The 20,192-nt window shown below is 53.1% G+C and overlaps 1 protein-coding gene across 2 annotated transcripts in view; it reads left to right on the top strand.

Moving 5' to 3' along the window:
• Positions 1–11,107, top strand: part of PLPP7 (phospholipid phosphatase 7 (inactive)) — a 23,210-nt gene extending 12,103 nt beyond the window's left edge. For both annotated transcript variants that reach the window (XM_071453932.1, XM_071453933.1), the window contains one exon: positions 10,261–11,107. In XM_071453932.1, the coding sequence (XP_071310033.1) occupies positions 10,261–10,625 (365 nt within the window). In that variant the 3' untranslated portion in view covers positions 10,626–11,107. The remainder of the gene's footprint in view (positions 1–10,260) is intronic.
• Positions 11,108–20,192: the final 9,085 nt, after the last annotated feature.

Consider the following 20,192-nt stretch of genomic DNA (forward strand, 5'->3'; position numbering starts at 1 on the left):
GTGTGAAGGACCAGTTCCATAGGTCTGGCAATTCCCAAAGAGCTCCACTGCTCCCTCTGAAAAGACAGCGCTGCCTGGTGGGACTGGCCAAGGTGCCCTCAGCCTCTCTTGTCAGAGCTTCTGCAGGAGGACTTGTGTCACCCCACAGAGCAGGTCTCTGCTGTGAGAGCGGCCTTGGGCTCATATTTAAGATTGCAGTCAGAAACTCTGAGTATCTGAGTGGCTGCTGCCATGAAATCTGCCCTGCTGGTGGAGAAGGAGCCTGGCTGGGAGCCTGGGGCTGCTGGACCTCGACAGGTCCCAGGAAAAGCGGGGTCTTGTGTAGACAGGAAGGTCATGGCACCTCTGCTGCATCTGGCATCCTTGGTCTCTCTTGCTGCTGCTTTCCTATGGTCCAAATCCACCAGGATGTGGTGAAAAGCCCTCCTGTTCAGGCACAGGTCAGAGGAAAGGGAACCTCCTGGTGTTTCCCTGCTGGAAGAGGGAAGCTGGGGCTGTCTGTGGCACCCCTTCCGTGCCTCCCCGGGCTCTCCTCCCTTCCCCCGGCTGGCTGAGGGTTTGATACATCAAGCAGAATTTCTGATGCAGTCTCTGGGCAGGCAGCCAGCCCATCATAGAGCACTTGTTTAGGATTTGCAATCAGGCTTCCAAGGCAAGGAGACAGGAGACTGCTGAGAGGGGACTGGGAGCCTGGCAGGAGCACCACTGCAGATGGAGGAGGAGTTCCCACCAGGGGCTTTGCCAACACTTGTGGGGGCATTTCAGGTGAGGGGGTCTGACCCTGGGATGCCCCATCCATCCCCTCTGCAGATGCTGGTTAACAACCCCAAGCAGTGTTTTCCCTCCATGTTTGTCATCTGTGATGGAATTTATTGATTCCCCTTCTCGCAGTGATCCTTTCCAGCAAATGCCAAACAGCCAGGGAAGCACACACAGCCTGTTACTGAAAAGATGGAAGAAAGCAGATATCTGTGCCCACTGCAAAAATCCCTCTGCCAGGACATGATTTCAGGAAGATTGTCTCAGCATCACCAGCCCTGGCTGAGCAAAAGTCAGGGAGAAGCTCCACAACCCCTTGGCTAAATTGATAAAATCATAACCCAGGAAATCCCCCAGTTATAAAGTTCATTTTATTTGTCTGCCAGTGTTGGAACTTTTAGGACTATTCAAGCTTTTCTCTGCAATCACAAAGGTTTCCTGAAAACAAAGGTGCTTAGAAAGTAATTTGAACTTTGCAGTTGGGCTTGCAGGGGGAAAGTAGTTATAAAACTTTCAGTAAAATGCCCAGATCTGCTTCAGAACCAGACAGAAATTCTATTAAACCCTGGGGGCAGCAGTGCCTCAGTTTCTGGTTCTGATCCATCTGGTGAGGATGTGGATCCAAATTTAGTGATTCATTGACTGCAAAGCCAGCAAAGAACATTTGGATCATCGATCTAACCCACGGCAAAATACAGGCTGTAGCACATCCCTTAATTTATTCCTGTTCAATTTGTTAAGGGAAAAAACCCAAACACTCAATCTGATGTGCAGTTACAAGTGAGGGTGAACTTGTCAGAGCCATTTCTGTATTACTGCAGTGGTTGGGATTCTCACAAGTGCTTTTAGTTGGACTCTTCCCTTCATTGCGTCTCCATACCCTTCTCTCCCCAGCTGAGCAGCTCTCCCAGCCAGCATCTCTTCTGCCTTTCAGTATTTTGGATGGTGCTCAAGTAATTTCTTCACCTCCTATTTATTAAACTAAACAGGCTGATCTCGTTAAACTGATGGTCATTGCAGCTCCAGGCACCTTCCCACTGCAGAGGGGATGGAATGTGGTCACTGGGGATGGACCATGGTTGCCTCCCCAAGGTGGTCACTCCAGCGAGGCCCCACTTTTGTGTTTACAGCCAAACCCCTGCTGTTTAGTTATTTGCCATCCAGCTGGGTGCCTTTGCTGTTGGGAGGTACCTGCTTGGGTCATCCTTGCTCATAAAATTGTGTTTGTGCTTGGTTTGAAGTACCAGGAACTGGTTCTGCTCTCTGGAACAGGCATCCAGACTAGGAGAACAGAATCTTCTCTTTGCTTGCTGTCTCAGTGACCCTGGTCCCAGTGCTCAGCCATCTCCAGCTGGCTCTGCATCCCCTTGGAGGGCAGGATGGCTCTTTGGAGCTGTCACTAAGCATTTATCCCATTAAGTACAGCACTGCCTGAGGCCATGGATGTATCATCGAGCAGTGTCAGGCTGGGCATGGTTGAATGCCACAGGAGGAGGAAAGGAGGGAGCCCAGGGCAGCTTCTCCATTCCTGGAGGTCGGCAGGGAGGAAGTTCTTACTCTGTCCAGCCTTCTTCCTGAATACTGGCATAGCTTTACTCTGACAGGAGCCAGGCCATTATATTCTGAAGCATTCCCTACAGACCCTCTAAGAAAGAGAATTATAAATCCATATATATGGTCAGAACTCTGTGGTCCCATCCTGGCAGCTTCCAAGCAAGACCAGATTTGCAAGAAATTGGTGGATTAGGAAAGAGAGAGAGAAAAATGCCTTCCCCAAGCCCCTCGAGACCCCAGTGATCCTGTTCTAACAACACAGATGTGCTTTAGGTATTGTCATGCTTCTCTTTGGAGGATGAAAAATCCAGACAGTGCAGCCTGGTGCTGGTAAAGGTCACGGGGTAGATGAGATGCCCAGGCCGTGCAGAGGAGCTGATCCTGTCAGCTGAGCCTCAGGGCAGCCCAGACCCAGCAGAGAGGCCGGGGAGCTGCACAGCTGATGGATCAGTCAGAATCCAGCAGAGCTTGCTCAGCCCAGAGCCCCAGGGATGGTTTGGGGCCAGATGTGTCTATTTTTTCCCCTTTCGTTCTTGCACTGTGAGAGGAGGGATTTCCTGAGCCAGGCAGGGCAGAGCTCATTCCATCAGGGATGGGTAGAGCAGCTCAGGAGCTGGTGCCCTGCAGAACCATCCCTCCTTGGGCAGCCTGGCACAGCGAGGGGGCTCAGCTGCTGTCCCACTCCCCTCCCAGCCCTGCCAGTGCCCACCAAGGTCCCACTGAGCCAGCAGCACATCTGCCCAGTGAGGTGGAAACATTTCAATGCCAAATAACCCACCATGAGTGACCCATGGAAGGTGCCAGGCAGAGGGAACAGCACAGATGCCCCTGCATCCAGCATTTCAACACGGGTCCAGCCTGGCATTAAACATTCCTCTTCATCACTCCAGGCTGCTAATCTGCCTCTGTTCTGCCCAGATACAGCAGCTGAAGTCCGTGGTCTTTGGTGGGTTCTGTGCTCAGCCTTCATCCCTTCACAGCTGATGGGCTCAGGCATCTCTGAGCAGCCAGCAATGCCCAGCTCTCCCGGCTCCCCTGCCCCCCTTGCTGCCTGCAGGAATGTGTCCCGCTGCCTGCAGTGTCCCCTTGGATAAAGGACAGGCAGGGACAGCCTGGGACTCATCTGACTGTGGCTGGAGCAGGCACGGGGGTGTTTCCAGGGGCCTCCATCAGAGCCGTGCTCGGATCAGCCCCTCGGGACCAGGCGGCACTGATTTGCTCAGGTCCTGGCTGGCTGCTGGGGATGCTGAGAGCCCTGCAGGCAGCAGAGTGCAGCCCTTGGGGAATGTGCAGAGAGCTGGAATCCAACCCTGGAGCTGGAGTCCAACCCAGCAGAGCCAGCAGCGAAACCGAGCCTGAATGCAGAGCAAAAGAGAAAAGAAGTGCGAGGGTTGTTGAATGGGAAGAGGGGGAATAAACATGGGAAATGAGTCATCCTTCTGTCTGTCACTCCGGGAACAACTTCCCATTGCCCCTGCCTGCAGCTCGGAGGGGACAGGGGCTGTTCCACTCGGGCAGAGCTGCAGGAGCAGAGCCAGGGGAGCTGCCAGGAATGGGTGAGAGTGTTTGCCTCTAACAGGCCTTGACAGGAGCAGTGGCTGGGGAGAGCGAGGTGGGGGAGCGAGGTGAGCTGGGAGGAGCAGCAGGCAGGGAGAGCCCGCAGGAAATCCTGCTCCGGGTCAGGGTTGGTGCAGGATGGGGTGGGAAAGAGAGGAATCAGATGGACTCTCCTTTTTTCCTCCACTTTGAGGAAACCTCCGTGCTTTAACCTGGAACAGAGAACCATTTCCACCTGTACAGGGATGCTGGCAGAGGTACCTGATCTGAGTCCACACTGGGAGGTGTGATGGTTGGAGACCCTCTGAGCATCACAGCATCAGACCCTTTTTATAATTTTTTCTTTTTTCTTTTTTTTTTCTTTTTTTTGCCAGTGTGCTTCTTTGAAAGCAATGGGGTGGAATTCCAGGCCCAAACAGCGCCGAGGCTGAGCAAGGATCCCAGCCTGCCTTTGTGGGCTCAGCCCAAGGCACTTTTCTTCCTCCAGCTCATCCCGTGCAGTGCTGTAGGTGTGGCTCTGGGGTGTGCTGATGGCTCCTGTGCTGCTGCCATGGGGTACAGGAGCATTTCAAGCTGTCAGAGCCCTTCTGGAGGGAGATGAGCCATCCTCAGGGCTGCTCAGCTCCTCTTCCCCAACAGCACAAGCCCTTTTCACTGTGCTCCCCCTCTTGCCTGCATCCCTCCCCAGCCTGTGCAGCCCCCCAGTGAAGCCCTCACTCAGTATTTGATGCTGAGGACAAATTTCCCAGCTCCCAGGGCACAGTGCTTCCAAGGGGAGAACTCCAGGCAGCCTGTGTTTGCACTCAGGGCTGCTTCTAATCATCCAGAATATAGCAAATCTATTTTTAGTTGTCGTGGGTTTTTATTTTAATTAATTGCACAATTCTGCTTTCCACCATTTTATCACCTCCCCATGACCACTTACCCCACACTGATGCTTCTTCAGCCAAAAAATACCCCCCCCTCAAGAGAAAAATGCCTGATTCATTGATTCATTGGCTCTTCAGTGTGTCATGCCATCTGTGGCTTTTTGTCAGCTCTTACACCCAATAGTGCCACATTTGGGGAACAAAATGGAATGGAGGGGTTCATTTCCAGAGTGGACCTCTTCCAGGTGCTGCTGACTCCACTGGAGGGAGGGTGAAGACTCTTTTGAAACCTGCATCTTTCATTAATGTCAACGAGATAAGGCTGCAAACAGCTCATTTTCCAGGTCAGGGAGCCTAATGCCTGCAGGAGATTTGGGAAGTTCAGAAGGAGTAGGAGGGGGCACGTAAGTAAAAAGAAAAATGGGGGGGAAAAAATTATGAATTCTAATTATGGAGCTAAAGAAACTGTTTGCTGGGACTGGTGGCATTTGTGCAGAGCTCAGCACTGAGTGAGGGTGGGTAATCTGGGCAATACAGCACCTTCCAAGCCAGGCTTGGCCCTGCACCTGGCCCCAGCAGCTGCATGGGGAGCACAGGCCACCTCCAGCACGCTGGCTTTGAAGCCCAGGCAATGAGCTGTCCCCAGCTTGGCTCTGCTCTGTGCACATCTTGTCTGAGGCACATCTGCTCCCACACTGGGAGCCTCCTGAGCTCGTGTAATGAGCTCACTCTTCATTCCTGAGCATTTACCTCCCTGTTTTCCCCTCCCCATGTGCTCAGCCGTGGCTCTGGGAGGCTGAGTGCAGCTTGTGAGTGTTTCTGATCCCGAGCTCACAGGCTGGGCTCTGGAGAGCAGCCCTGTCTCATGCAGGCAGCCCCATGTGTGTGGAGTCACGTGGATCTGGGCTGCAGGAGCAGATGAGGCCAAGGGCTTTTTTGGCTTTCTCCTCTTTTCCTCCCCCCCTGCCCCTAGAACTGCACCCAGGTTGTTTTTCAGCCGTGGTTTTGATAACATGTTTATATAAACACCCCAGCTGGAATCTGCCTCCCTCCCTGGAGACACTGCCTGGCTCCAACCTGGAGCAGACCATGTCCCCAAGGGTGCTCACACCATCCTCAGCCTCTTCCAGCCTTAAGGGACAGCAGCAGAGATGCCACCCCGGGGACAGAAAGGACCTTATGGTGACAGGGGACACCCAACTGCTTCTTCAATTCCTTTTAAATACAAGCTTTGGGGTTTGCTTTGGTTGTGCTGCTGATGGTTCAGGTTTGTCCTTGTGCCCAGCCTGCACAGGGCTCCTCTCTGCTCACCTCTCTGCTCCTAATGGGCTCCTAACATTTGGTGGTAGGAGCAAGGCAGATAATTGTTTTCCTTTCCTTATTAATAGATATAAAATGCCTGCCCAGGGGGCTCACTTTCAGCTCATTTACTGTGCATCTGATGCCAGATGTTGGCTTTTTACAATACCAAGGTGATCTCTGATGCTAAAATTGTCACAGGCAGGACAAGACTTGCTCTTTGGTTTTGTGCTTTAAGGAAATTGTAGATGTTAATGTAGGATTTGGGGACATGGTGGTTTTGTGTTGGAAATCTGAAGGATTGTTTCCCTTAACACCAGGTCAACAGGGAAATTCCTGATTTTTTTCAGAAAAATGTGAAAGGAGCAAGAATGGGCGAGAGCTAATCCTTCCTTTAGTCACAAATACAGCACTACCTGGATTTTACATCCAGTGATGCCTCTGGTTTAAGTCCAGTGCTACCTGGCTCTGGGGTAAAAGGCATGATGAAAAAAATGCTTCACATTAAAATTTCTTGCTCCTCTCATCTCAGCCTCAGTCAGGTGGCACTCTGCCATCCCTGCTGTGCTTTTGACAGCCCCAGGGTCCCCAGAGAGCAGCCAGTGCAGGCTGCAGGCTCCTTTCCACGGGCTCTCCTGGGGCTGTGTTTGCTCCAGCCTGGGCAGCCTGGAGGATTTGCAGGGCTCTTTGCAAGGACAGAGTGAAGGTGGCGTTGCTGATTTGCAGGTGGCAGGTGCAAGGCTCAGGGGCTTGGGGTCCAACAGCAGGAGCAGTCCCCAGTGCAGAGACACCCACCTGCACTGGAGCACCCGATAGAGTTAACCCCTCAGTGCCTGCCTGGGGAGGGAGGATTTGATGTGTATTGGGGGGAGGAAGGAAGTGAGCCAAGGTCTGAGTGGGAATGTAGGTCATGGGATGGGGAGGGAATGGGGCTGGGCATGGGGCTGCTGGGCAATGGCACTGTCTGTGGCTGTTCCTGAAGGATGGGGCTGCTGGGCAATGGCACTGTCTGTGGCTGTTCCTGAAGGATGGAGCTGCTGGGCAATGGCACTGTCTGTGGCTGTTCCTGAAGGATGGAGCTGCTGGGCAATGGCACTGTCTGTGGCTGTTCCTGAAGGATGGGCCCTTGGCAGCAGCACTGCCTGCTGATTCACCCTGCCAGTGCTGGCAGCAGCAGGAGAGGGAAGGGGAACAGCAGAGACCCAGCACTGGGAAGGGGAACAGCAGAGACCCAGCACTGGGAAGGGGAACAGGAGACACTGGGAAGGCGAACAGCAGAGACCCAGCACTGGGAAGGAGAACAGCAGAGACCCAGCACTGGGAAGGAGAACAGCAGAGACCCCAGGGCAGTGGGACCCCCCACGCCTCAGGGGCCAGGGCTGGCTGCTGGGGCTGTTTCATAAAGAAATCTCCATGAAAGGAATGGAAAGTGCAAGGGGAAGTGACAGAAAAAGCACCAGACGAGGGATTTTCTGTGGGTTTTTTTTTTCTTTTAACGGCAAATTAACCCCTGGTTTTAATGCTGTCATGCCTTCCCATCCTGAAATGTGGGCAAACGAGGCTTTTTGCTTTCTGTGCATCATTTGACGAAAATCAAAGCTAGCAGTACTGAAGGCCCATTTTATTCATCTTCTGAATGAAAGGATTATTAGAGCTGCTCTTTGGCTTGTTCTCCATGCCCTGAACACCTCCATGCACACATGCCTGCATCCCTTGAGTTGCCCTGACATCACCTTTGACCGTAAAAAAATATTGCCAGTGCAAAACACTGACAGGCAATGGTGAACACCACACATTGCTAAAGCACATGGCACTTGTGCTGCTGATCCACGGGCAGGTTTGGTGGGGAATGGTCTCTAGGGAATTTATTGAACACCGTGGAGGAGACACTGGGATCTCTTGGGGTGCCCAGACTCATTCTGGAGCCCTGGCTTGGCTTCTCAGCAATGCAATTGGTGCTGACTTCAGCAGAGCAGCTTGGGCCAGAGCCTTATCTTGGCAGCACTGGTGCATCATCTCTCTGATGCTTCTGGGTTCCCGAGAATTTGATGAGTCTGGGTTCCCGAGGGAACATCGTGGAGCTTCAGTTTCACACAGTTCTCATCCAGGGTGAGATGGGGCTGGTGGGAAATGCAGCTGATGAGCTCTGAAAATCCTCTCCTGAAGCACTTTGCTGGATCAGGGCTGTCTGGGGTCACTTAATGAGGTGAGGAGTTGGGCTGGGGTGATTTAGGAAGCCCAGCATGAGCAGAGCCCTGAGTAGCAGGGCAGCCCTGCAATGGTCAGCCAGGCCTGGGCTCACAGCATTTGACCTTAACAGGGAGCCAGGGTGGGTGGCTGCTCCAGGGCTCCACAGCCTGTCTGAAATCCCTCCCTCCCTTCCTCCCCACAGCCAGCCTGTCAAAAAAAAAAAAAATAAAAAAAATCAGCAAATTGCAGACAACCACTCTGCTGAATGTGGGGGTCCTGGTGGGCTGCAGAGCTCCCCCTGCTCTCTCCCTGCCTGCTGGTCACATCCAGCAGGAGCTGGGCAGTCCCTGCTTGTCCTTGTGCTACTAAACCCTCTGGTGTGACTGGTCTCCTTGCAGCCCCTTGCCAGCTGCAGCCTCAACACCTTTGTTCAGGTGCCACCCATGAATCTTTGCTCTGTGTCAATCTCCTGCTTTTTGTGTCTGTCCTGGGTTCCTGCTGCTGTCCATGCCAGGGAGGAGCTGGTGCCCAGACCTTTTCCTCTGCTCTATCTGCCCTCCACCCCAGGGCATGCATGACCCACCTGCTGTCCCATGCAAGATCCCTGCAGATGAGGGAGAAAAGCAGTCTGCCATAAGGAGAGGGTTCTGCCAGGATAAATACCAGCCCCTTGCCAAAGCAGTGCTGTAGCTGGGGGTGGCACACAGGGAAGGTGGGTGAGCAGAGCTGCTGTGACAGCTCCTCACTTCCAGCTCCTGCCAGGTGCTGAGCAGGCAGGTGGAGCTGCCTCCCATGTGCCATCTCATTTCCCATCCCCACCACCACCACACTCCCATCCATGCTCCTGAGTCCTTGTCAGCTCTCAAGGAATGGTTTTTACCAGGGCCTGGGAATCAAACAAGTGCCCCTGGCATTCCTGCTGAGGGAGCAGGCTGTGCTGGTGATGGCAGATACGTCCTTGTCATTGCTGCAGGGAGCTGAGATCAGCTCTCTGACTAATTAGGAGGGTTGGGGAAAAGCAGATGAGGGGATTAAAGAGAAATAAAATTGATGCTAGGAAATAGAAATGACAGTACCTGTCGGCTGGGACGAAGCGGGTGGGCTGAGGAGGAGGGGGATGTAGACAAGTGCTGATGGGTTTCACTCCTGAAGCTGTTAAGAAAGAATGTTGGTTTGGTGTAGAGAGCTGCAGCTGCAGGTGCCTGTGCCATCACCAGCCTGGGTTTGCTGGGGTGGGAGGTGTGGTACCCCCAGTGCATTTGCACAGGGAAGGGGCTGTGTGGGGTGAATTCCAGGCAGAAAGTCACAGGGAGGAAGAGGTGAGCAGAAACAAGAAGAAGGATGGGTGGGGGATGTCTAGGAGGATGTCACCCACCCTCCAACACACCATGGTGCTGTTTCTAACACAGGAGCCCATTTTTCTTTATTGTTCCCCTTGGCTCACTGGCTCCTAATGCTCTTTTCTTAGTGAAATCTGTCAGCGTGGTGAGAAATCTGTCAGCATGGTGTGATCCCCTGGCTGCTCTGGGCAGGAGGAGGTGGTGGGCTTGAGAGAGGACAAGGAATTACCCTAGAAAGTGCTGTGGGGCACCTCTCCTCCAGCAGACTGCTCACTGCAGCCTGGTCAGCCTGGCAGGGACCTTGCTGCACGAGGTTTCTAAAGCACGAGGTGGAGGCAGCAACAGGAACACCCAGAGTGGTGGTTTGAGGGCCAAAACAGTTTCAATTTTAGCTGTGCCAGTTGCTCTCTTCCTGCCCAGGTGGGTCGCTCGCCTCTGTGGTTTGGGGCTGTCTTCTGTCAGATGGTGACAGTAGTATTTGCCTCCTCTGTGGGCAAACTGGAAGGGTTGATCAACATTTGGGTGGTGACCTGAAGATGGGGAAGCTGTGTACAGCTGCACCATGGACATCTGACCAGAACCAAACACAAATTTTTATTTAAAGGCCACGACAACCCTTTAATGTTATGCCTCGAAAATTGCCCTCAACTCTTCTGCCTCTCACTGTTCCCTCTGTGTCCCCTGTTTTGTAGCCCTGCTCCTGGACATCATGATTGTGGCAGGTCTGCAGAAGCTGGCCAAGAGGAAAGGCCCCTACGACATCAACCCTGGCCTGTTGGACTACCTGACCATGGACACCTACGCCTTTCCCGCCGGGCACGCCAGCAGGGTGGCCATGCTCTCCAAGTTCTTCCTCAACCACCTGGTCCTGGCCATCCCTCTCCGCATCCTGCTGGTGCTCTGGGCCCTCTGTGTGGGCCTGTCCCGCGTGATGATCGGGCGGCACCACATCACCGACGTCCTCTCCGGCTTTGTGTTCGGCTACTTGCAGTTCAGGCTGGTGGAGTTGATATGGATGTCTTCCAACACGTGTCAGATGTTGATATCCATCTGGTGAACACGGAGGACTTGGAAGCTGGAAGATACTTTGAGAGTCCCCCCCCCCGCTCCCAGTATTTTCTACGTGTTGTTTGTTGGAAGCAGTTGTAACTTCCATGAGTAGTGGTGTTTTCTAATGTCGCTTCCCCACCTTTAAAAAAAAAAAAATCTTGTAATGGATTGGGTTTTAGAAATCAAGGGCCATACCTGTGTTTTGGCCACATTCTCAAGCTGTGTTTGGACAGCAGCCTAATTAAGCTTTACAGGTGAGAGAAATGAGCTCCATGTCTGCCTTCTTTAGGTGGTTCACATTGGCACCTTGGTATGTCCTCAGGATGGGCAGTGCCTGAGAGCTTCCTGAGAACACATTTGTGAACTTTTTAGAGGATAAATTATTTTGGCCACAGTGCTTTTTTTCTTTTTGTAAGCCCAGCAGTTGTGTCTTGTACGGAGTCAGGACACTGCTGGTGCTTTACAGATAATAAATAATCATAAAAATCCTGCCCTGTTTGGTTCTTATCATGAGGGAAGGGAGAAAACGAGTCCAGTGTGGTTTTGAGATATACATTCAGCATGGAGCAGGTCCTGCAGTCTTGCTGCCCAAGGGGATGCAAACTTTTGCTTTGGGTGGGATGGGCCTAGGTGGGTGCTCAGAACACTGAAGGAAAACCTCTTCTGTGAGGGTGCATGAGGAGTTTTTGGTCTGGTAAGGGAGACATAATGCCCTGACGTGGTGCTGTTTCTTCCCATTATTGACAAGTGGCCTCCTTGAAGCCCAGTGGATCCTTATCCAGGTGATGGCCATGCTCAGTGTGCTGTCTCCTAAATGGATCCCCCCCCCCTCAGAACTGCCATAAGAAAAATCCCATTATTTTGAACAGAATGTTCCTGTTCTCCGTGGTCTAGCTGTCTCCAGAAGACAGTTTGATGCTTGGCAGGTGATGGATACTATCAGACATCTTTCCTAACTGGAAGAATCCTGCAGAATGGAGGGGTCCTGTCATCCCTGTCCTCCTGTGGATCCCAAGAAAAATTCACCAGGCTTGCAAGGCCAGGAAGGCCAGGGAGGAGTCAGCTGGGTCCTGTGCTGTCACCTCGCCCTGCACGCTGGGAGGCCTCTTCCTCCAGGGGCTGGTGAGAAGAAGACATTCAGCTAATGACTGTTGCAAGCTGCTGACATTTGTTGCTCTTTGATGATTAATATGAAAAGAAGCTAAACAGAAAATCCATCGCTGGCATGTGTCTCCAGCTGGGATGTCAGCACAGAGCCCTGGGAGCTGCTGGCTTCCCGCGCTGCCGGCTCCGAGGCGCGAGCAGGAGCGTAGTGAGGGGGGCATCCATGTCCTTCCAACACGAGCCTCCCACGGAGCTCACAGATGAGCTGTCCCCTGGGAAGGGCTGTCACCGAGCGTGTTGGGAAGGGGGAGAGCTCAGGGTTGTCCCTGGAGGCTGGAGCAGCAGCAGGCAGAGCAGCGGGGGCGGCAGGTGCTGTCCTGCTTCCCTCCTGCTGCTGCGTGTGGGAGCAGGGATGTGCTACCCTCCCGTCAGGGTTTTCCTTTGCCAGCCTCCTTCTCCTGCGAAGATTCCTGTGAAGAAGTGAGCTGTGGTGCTTTTTCTTCCTTCCAGGCATTATTACACGTGGCAGAGTTTATCCTCATCCCTAGCAAGGATGGCAGCACGTTCTGAGCTCCGACTGTGGGGGATGCACCAATGTGTGGCTGGAGGTGACAGGTTCCTGAAGGGACAGGGAGCAGGGGTTGCCTTTTCTCCCATGGCTTTGTGGGAAACTCTCACTTTGTAGCTCCAGAATTTACTGAACCTTTGCAAATAGATTGGATGATTCTTCAGCCGTGTCAGCAGGTCCAGGTTTCCTTGCACTTGTGTTGTCTTCTCTTGGAATATCCAGGGTGGCAGAATGGCTTTGTAGGAGTTGCTCCTGATCTTTGCTGGTGTAATCAGGAGAGCATGGCCTGGAGAAGCTGCCACTGTGGGTTAGATCAGCTGAGCTGGTCTCATCCCAGCAAAGCAAGGCAGGAGAGCAGGGGGAGGTGAGCTGGGGCAATTCCCAGGGGTAGCTGGGATTCACAGGCTAGGGCTTTCTCCCACAGAGAGTTTCTCCAGGGAATCTTCCTCAGCCCACCTGCAGCCTGTGCCCTTTATCCCTCAGAGTACTTCAATACCCTCAGCAACTGAAGGGAAGATTTTGGGAGACCTTGCACAAGATGAGTGTGGATTTGGGCACAGAGGCACCAGGAGAGGCCTGGCAGAGCCTTGCCTTAGCCATGGCTGCCCTTCCAGCAAGCCAGGACCTTCCTGATCCCTCTCTCCCTGCCAGCCACACTGAAGGTACTGCTCAGAAACAACCAGCATTGCTGTGGAGAAAAGCAGCTTCTGTCTCTATAGCAACAGCAAGGGATGGTGGGTGCCTGTCCCCTGTCCCTGTGAGCTGGAGCAGGACACTGGGGCTGCTCTGTGCACATGGCAATGTGGGGAGACAAAAAGCCAAATGGTTTGAGCTCCTTCAGGATTGTCCAGGAATGTGAGTGTTTGGCCTGGACCTTCAGATTCCCAAATTCAGGCCTGTGAGGTGTGGGAGGTCCTTCCAAGCCAAGACCTGTCCAACCAGAAGGAATGAAGAAGTCCTGACCATGGCATCTTCTGCCTTTCAGTTCATCTAAGAGATTAATTAAGAAAATGGCCAGGAGGAGACAAGTGCAGTGTGTGGGCTGGGGACTGCTGCCATCAGCACTCCATGGTGCCACTGGGAGAGTCCCAGGCTGCTGGAATGATGAGTTCGTGTGTGATCCTGCAGGGGACAGTGAAAGGCCCCTCCTCCTCTTACCCTAATGCTGATTATGCTCAGCAGCAAAAAGAGATTTTAATTTATTAAATTCAAAAAAAAAAAAAAAAAAAAAAAGGGTTCCAGGGCCAGGGCAAGTAGCAAATCTGGATTATATCTTCAGGCATATGTGGCAATCACGCCTGGGGTGTTTAGTTCTCCTCTCCTCAACCTAAGCTGGTGTTTTTTCCCTGACAAGCTGTTTTGTCCATTTGTGGCTGGGACTGTGCTGAAATGAAGGCAGCACAAATCCTTTCCCACGTCAGGGCTGTGCTGCCCTCCCTGCCATGGCAGGATCCTCTCTGTCCCCCAGGACTCACTCATTGTCTGTGTCCTTCCCAGGATGAGGCAGCTGAAGGGGAGGGACCTGTGGGACATGGTGGAGGGTGGGTTGGCAGACTTGAGGATTGAGGGGAGAATTAGAAAAGCTCTAGTTCATCCCAGGCTGGGTTTTCTTGGGCAAACACACTCTTTTTGCTCAGTCAGGATGTCTCTGAGGGGGGTGGAAGCACCCATGGGTTTATCTGGCTTCCAGGAGCTCAGTGCAGGAGCCCCAGCTCTTGTCACAGCCCTGGCACTGCTCTCTGCAGCACCAAACCCTACAGGACATCCCTGGCAGCCACAAACTCACTTTTGAAGATCTAAGGGTTTCATTCCAATTAGGGGGAATCACCTGCATGGTTTTCAGTTAGGATTTTAAATTAGAGTACTAATTAACCATGTAATTTCCAGTTTAATATATTGGGCAAAGCCTAAGGAAATGGGACAGTGTCTCCCCTTCACACATATATATTCCAGAGGGTGCTGCAACACAAAAGATACATGAACACAGATGATGCCTTTTATGTGATTTTGGTCAAATGAACCAGAGATGCAGCCAGTTCTTGCCTGAGCACACTGGACTTCAGGCAGAGACATGGACAGGCAGGCTGCAAGGTGGGAACAGGTGACCAGAGAGGTGTTTTTCTCTGCTGTTGACCCAAGTGCCTGGCTGCTGTGCCTGTGTCTGCAGACAGTGCTCGATTTAGGGAGGATGCTGGGGCTCTGCCCCCCAGACAGGCAGGGATGGGGTTTTTCATTCTGTGCCTCGCTGGGAGCAGCAAAGATCTCGGTGCTCGTTGGCTCCCCAGGACACAGGAGTCAAAGCGGATTAAAGGTCCCTCGGCTGATCACATTTATTTCATTATTTGAGTGAAATCCCTTGTAAATACCGCCTCCCTCCCCTTTTCTTTTTATAAAAATAGAAGGCACGAAAGAATTGGAGATTTAGGAAAAGTTAATCACAGGAGTCGCTTGAAATCCATTAACCTCACACAGCCTAGCGAGGCTGATCCGTGCTTGAACCCTGCTGCAGAGAGGAGATGCTCAATGGCCTGGGGAGGCCCCAATCCCAAAAAAGAACTTTCCCTGAAAAATACCTGGTTCTTAGCAGGCTGGGTGGTATTACAGCCTTTGTTCACAGTCTGGCCATGATGAAGTGCTAATTGCAGTGTTGGAACAAACTGGCTGAAGCTCCCAGGAGGCTCCAGAGCTCTGGGATCACGTGTGGGAACCCTGCAGCAGATGCTGCTGGCCAGCCTGTGGGCTCAGGGCCATTGGAAATGCCAGTGCTCTTCCCTTTTCACTGTGATTCCTCTGAGCTTCTCTGGAGGATGGGACTTGGGCTTTGCAGAGGGATCTATCACAGTTTTTCTAACAAATTGCAAACAGGTGCAGCTGGTTCCCATTCCTCAGAAATTGCCCTTGCCCTGAGTCCCATCCCTCCAATATCCCCATGCCCTTGGGACTCTCTCTGATTTCCTCTCTCCTCCCAGGACCAGCAGTTTTGTGCAAGACCATCAGTGCTGGTAAGCCAGACCTGCAGAAATTAATTAAATGAAAAGCAATGGGAACAGAGGCTGAGAACTAAAATGATGGATGTTCATGAAACACTTGCCCAGAGCCCAAAGTGCTCTGGGCATTCAGTGATGTTTGCTTCCAGCCAAGGAGCTGTGCAATAGTTAAACACACTCAATGCAGTGTGATTAAAGAATCAGCCTCTGGTATCTGCGTGTGGGTGCCCTCTCTCCATTGCAATTTGCACCTTGGAGCTGCCAGCACTGGTTTGTCATGGCTTGCTTCTCCTGGCTGTGGGGGGCTTTATTTGCTTTAAATCCTAACCCTTGAGTTGTGTATTAATAGCACAGTAATGCGTCGCCTTTGTGTCCAGCACAAGCCAGGGGTTATATAAAACACAGATTAATGGGAATCAGCAAAATGCAGGGGCATGTGGAGGGATGCCATGAGGATGCCTTGGAAGGGGAGGCAGGAGGGAGGTGGCAGGTCCAGAGGGTGGAGAAGGTGGCTGAGTGGGTTCAGAGCACTTCCTGGCAGGATTTGCTCCAGTAATTGTTCTGCAGCCCCCAATTCAGGCCATTTCCTGAACCAGCTTGTCTATGATCAGGGGTCTTTTGTCCCTGGGTAGTGATAACAAGAAAGCAGAAAGGGGGCCTGGGAATTTGAGTGGAAATGGCTGCTTTTTGCCTTTTTTTTTTTTCCTTTTTTTTCCTAGCTGATATGCATCATTTCTGCAACTGCAAAAAAGCAAGCATGGTACAGGCAGGAAGATGAATGAACAAGCACTCATCCAAAGGAAAAGCACATCTTTCACTAGGGGTAAATGAGCCTCCATTCCCAACATGGCTTGTTTCTCCTCTCCCATCACAAAAAGCAAGGTGATACTTGGGTTAAGAAAGGCTGAGAATTCTCAGGAGCTCCTTTCCCCCTCTTGCAGTGATCCTTGGGAGATCAGTGCTGGTTTCCAGGTACCCCATGCACAACCCACAACAGCAGTTCCTCAGTTTGGGGCAGAAAAGCTCCCTCTTGCAGACTCCTCAGCCCCGAACAACTCAAGATGTGCTGAAGGGGCAGCAGGGACGCCGGTCCAACCCCCTCCTGCTGCTGTTCCTCAGAGCAGGGGCAGGGCAGGAGAGAGGGAAAGCAGCAGGTTTCTGGGCACCTGCCTCTGATGTGACCTTCCCTGGGACAGCCCGACCCCGGCAGCTCTGCCCTCCCCACGGGAAGATGCCTCCCAGGCCGGGAGGAAGGCACAGCTGGACTCCAACCATCAATCACCTTCCAGCGGGAAGGGCTTGTATGGCTTGTGGGATTCCTGGTGGGGTGACTTTTTTTCAAAGCCTCCTGCAATAACAGCAACTGTTGCTCAGCTTCCTTTCTAGATAACCTCTTTCCTGCTGCCCAACATGCTTATCTGCTGCAGACAGGCTGGCAAGATGAACCGGAAAGCTGATACCTTATCTCTCCCTCTCAAGGAGCCTATTTAAGTGCTGGAATGTGTTGAGATGGTTAATGATTGTTAAAATCCAAGTGGGGAACATGGACCTCAGGACAGGTCCTGCTGGGAGGGACCACTTAGTCAAAAAGGAGACTTGAGGGACTGCAGCCTTTCCAGGCTCTTCTATCTTTTATCTGCCAAAAGATGCATCACCTAAAATGTAAAATATTTATTTAAAGCTAAAAGATATAGACTGAGCTTCTGGCTAATCTGGGGTTACCACTGCAGGCTGCTCCCAGCTCAATGAGGTTTGCTGTGTCCCTTGGATATGGTTTTATCTGTGTCTCAGTTTACTCACTGCAGGAAATACACTGCTGTGAGTCTGCCCTGCAAGGGATGCAGTGTGTGATTCCTCGTTCACCCTTTAATCTGACTGCTGTGGGAAGCAGCAAGATGCTCACACATTCATAAAGGTAAATAGGATTGGAGAGCTACCAGGCTAATTGAAATGAACGGAGCTCAGCAGCTCAGGCAGCCTGATACAATGAAATGAGACCTCTCTGGGGACGCAGGAGTCAAGCAGAGCTTCAGCACTTCACTTATTTCAGCCACTGCAAGTGGCAGCTACAGCAACAGCAATTGCAGGCACTGGGATTTGAGCACTGTGACAGGAGAGGGGCCAGGGAACACCGGCGTGGCCGGGGTGATGTCTGTAACAGCTGCTGGGGATGGGTGAGAGGCTTATTTTGGTCCTGACCTGGGTGAAAAAATAGCTGTTGGAGATGTTGCCAGCCTGAAACACCCTGCCAGCAAGAGCCAGAGTGCTCTTCTTCCTCATAGGCAATGTGTTCCAGCACACCCGGGGGTGGGTAGGATGGGGAAGGGGGAGCAGGGCAGGCAAACCCTGACACCAGTGGGTTGTGGGGCTGAGGGGCTGTGGCAGCGCCCAGATCCCAGCACACAGAGCAGCAAATGATGGGAGCTCATGTGTGTGAGGGGTCCCTGCACCCCCTGCCCTGGCAGCACCCCTGAGGGCCAGGCTCAGGCCTGGGGATGGTTCTTTGCACTCTGTCTGCTCTTGGACTGTGTTTGTGAGAGAGAGAAGCTGTTGAGCTGCAATGCACACTGCTACCATGGGCTGCTGCATCTGAAAGTTAATCTGTTCCACATCACCGACTACTTTTCCATAGTGAGGCATAAGGAATCACCCCAGAGCAGAGCTCAGCCTGTCTCAGCCAAGAGCTTCAACAGAAACACAGGTGATGCTGTGGCAGCCAGGCTGGGGCAATGTGCTTTCTGAGAGGTCTGATCCCATCCCTTGCTAGAGCTGCCCTATCTGCTAGAGCTGCTCTATCCCCCGAGACCTTTCATCTCCTGCAAAACTCTTGAAATGAGACACTGAAATGCAAGATCCTCCAAATTCTCTTTGAATCTTATGAGGTCCTTGGCTCCATCCTGTTGGGTAGGAGCAGATGCCAGCCTCATCACAGCCTTTTTGGGGGTTGCACAGGAAGCAGGACAGTAGGCCTGTGGTACTCATTTTTCTCTCCATGATGAGATTTGATCACACTGATGAGGAACAGGGCTGTTATGGCTGCTATGTCCTGTGTCTCTGCCCCTGCCCTCCTTGTTTAATTCCTTTAGGACAGGACTTGTATTTTTGGGGTCACTGCAGCTCCAGTCCAAACCCTGCATCCCTGCTGGGTGCAGTGACTGTCAGGATGGGACTGAGCTGTCCTGCAGAGAGAACGAGGCCATCTCAGCAGTTGTCCCTGTCAATGTAAAAAGTAGGAATGAGGGAGATCCATCTGAGCTGCTCAGCGCCTGTCTTGTGATCCTGAAACCCAAGAGCCCCCCCTGACTCAGCAGGTTATTAATAACCCCCTGGCTGTGCTCCCACCGCAGCGCCTGCCAGCCCTGGCACTGCCTGGCTCTCCTCCTCTGAAGTGAGATGCACATCCCAGGCAAGGGCAGGAGCTCCTTCCTGCCAGCCCACACACCCCATGCTCACCCACAGGGCTGGGCAGGAATGGTGTGAGGTTCATGGTGGGATCTGGAGAGACCCAAGGCCTCTGCACCCCCTGCAGCACAGGAGAGGCTCCTGCTGAAGTCAGCCCCATTGCATCCTTGTCCCACATCCTCTGGTTTTTATGTCTAAAATCGGTTCTGCTCCAGGCTTCAGGACAGGTGAGCTTGGCCTCCTGGAGTGTGGTATCAGCAGTGCCACCTACTCCCTCTCCAGGCTGGGACACACTGGGTGTCCTCAGGCTGCTGCAAACCCTGGTGGCACTTGGCCCCTGTGTCTATTTGGACAGGACAGGGTCTGCCAGCCACTGAGTTTCCATCTGTCTCTGCTGAACCTCTTCTGTGGTCACAGCCTTTGCCTCCTTTGCTCCTCTTCCCAGGCTTGTGAGAGCGAAGCAGATGAGTCACAGATCCCTTGGAGATGAGCTGAGGGGAAAGAATGGCACCTTCAACAAAACTGTGGTGATGATGCAATCTGACTTTGGTCAGTTCCGAAGGGAGCACCCGGGCTGCAGGCAGCCTGCTGGGGGTCCCTCAGCGCTGGTGGTCCCTGCCAGCCCTGGTGAGCACAGACAGACCAGGGCTGCCCGGGTTTCTCGTGTCCGGGGTGGGCTGTAGCACACCCACATCCCCACCACATCACACAAAGAGTCCTGGCCCCAGGGCTCAGCAAAGCTGCAGGGTGATTCGGTGTGAGGGTGAGTCCGGCTGCGCTCCCCAGGGCTGCTGCTCGTTCCTCAGCGCCGCCTGGGTTCCAAATAACAAAACGGAGGTGCCCACAGCACCGAGACAAACCCACTCCCACGTGGCACAGCATCTGCTCGACACCTCGGCCGCCTCTTTGAGCACCAGCGCGGGCTGTGAGCCCAGCGTTCCGCGGGGAGCCTGGGCTGTCCCCCCGACACAGAGGGTGGAGATGCGGGAGCGGCGCTTGGCCGCTGCCGGGGCCACCCTCCGAGTGCCCTTGCCAGCGGGGCACGGAGAGCCGGGACTGGGGACACGGGGGAGAGCGGGGCTGGCCCGCCGGCGGCTCCAGGCTGGGTTTGTCGCTCCATCTAGTGGGGACGCGGCGGGATGTCGCCGCCGCCCCGGATCGCGGCCCCGGGAGGGCAGCCCCGAGCAGCCCCGGCACGGCGGTGCCCCGGCCCCTGCGAGCCTCCCCACCCCGAGTCCCTTGTGCCCCCATCATGAGCCAAAGTCTCGTGGGAAGTTACACGAGCCATGGAGCCGTTCCTGGAGGGAGCAGGGATGCAGGGATGGAGACACAGGAGGGATGGAGCTTTTGGGGCTGATTCCCTGAGCAGAGGGAGTCAGCACCCACTGAAATATTTAGGAATTGTGTTAATAATTAAAGAAGAAGCTGAACTCAAAAGGGACCACATGTCCCTTTTGAAACGGAAGGGACAAATCTAGTAATGAGAAAAAAAACCACTCAGTAGAGAGTTATT

This window comes from Agelaius tricolor, unplaced genomic scaffold, assembly GCF_023055355.1.
Source record: "Agelaius tricolor isolate 1412-34295 unplaced genomic scaffold, bAgeTri1.0.p SCAF_38, whole genome shotgun sequence".
NCBI lineage: Eukaryota > Metazoa > Chordata > Aves > Passeriformes > Icteridae > Agelaius > Agelaius tricolor.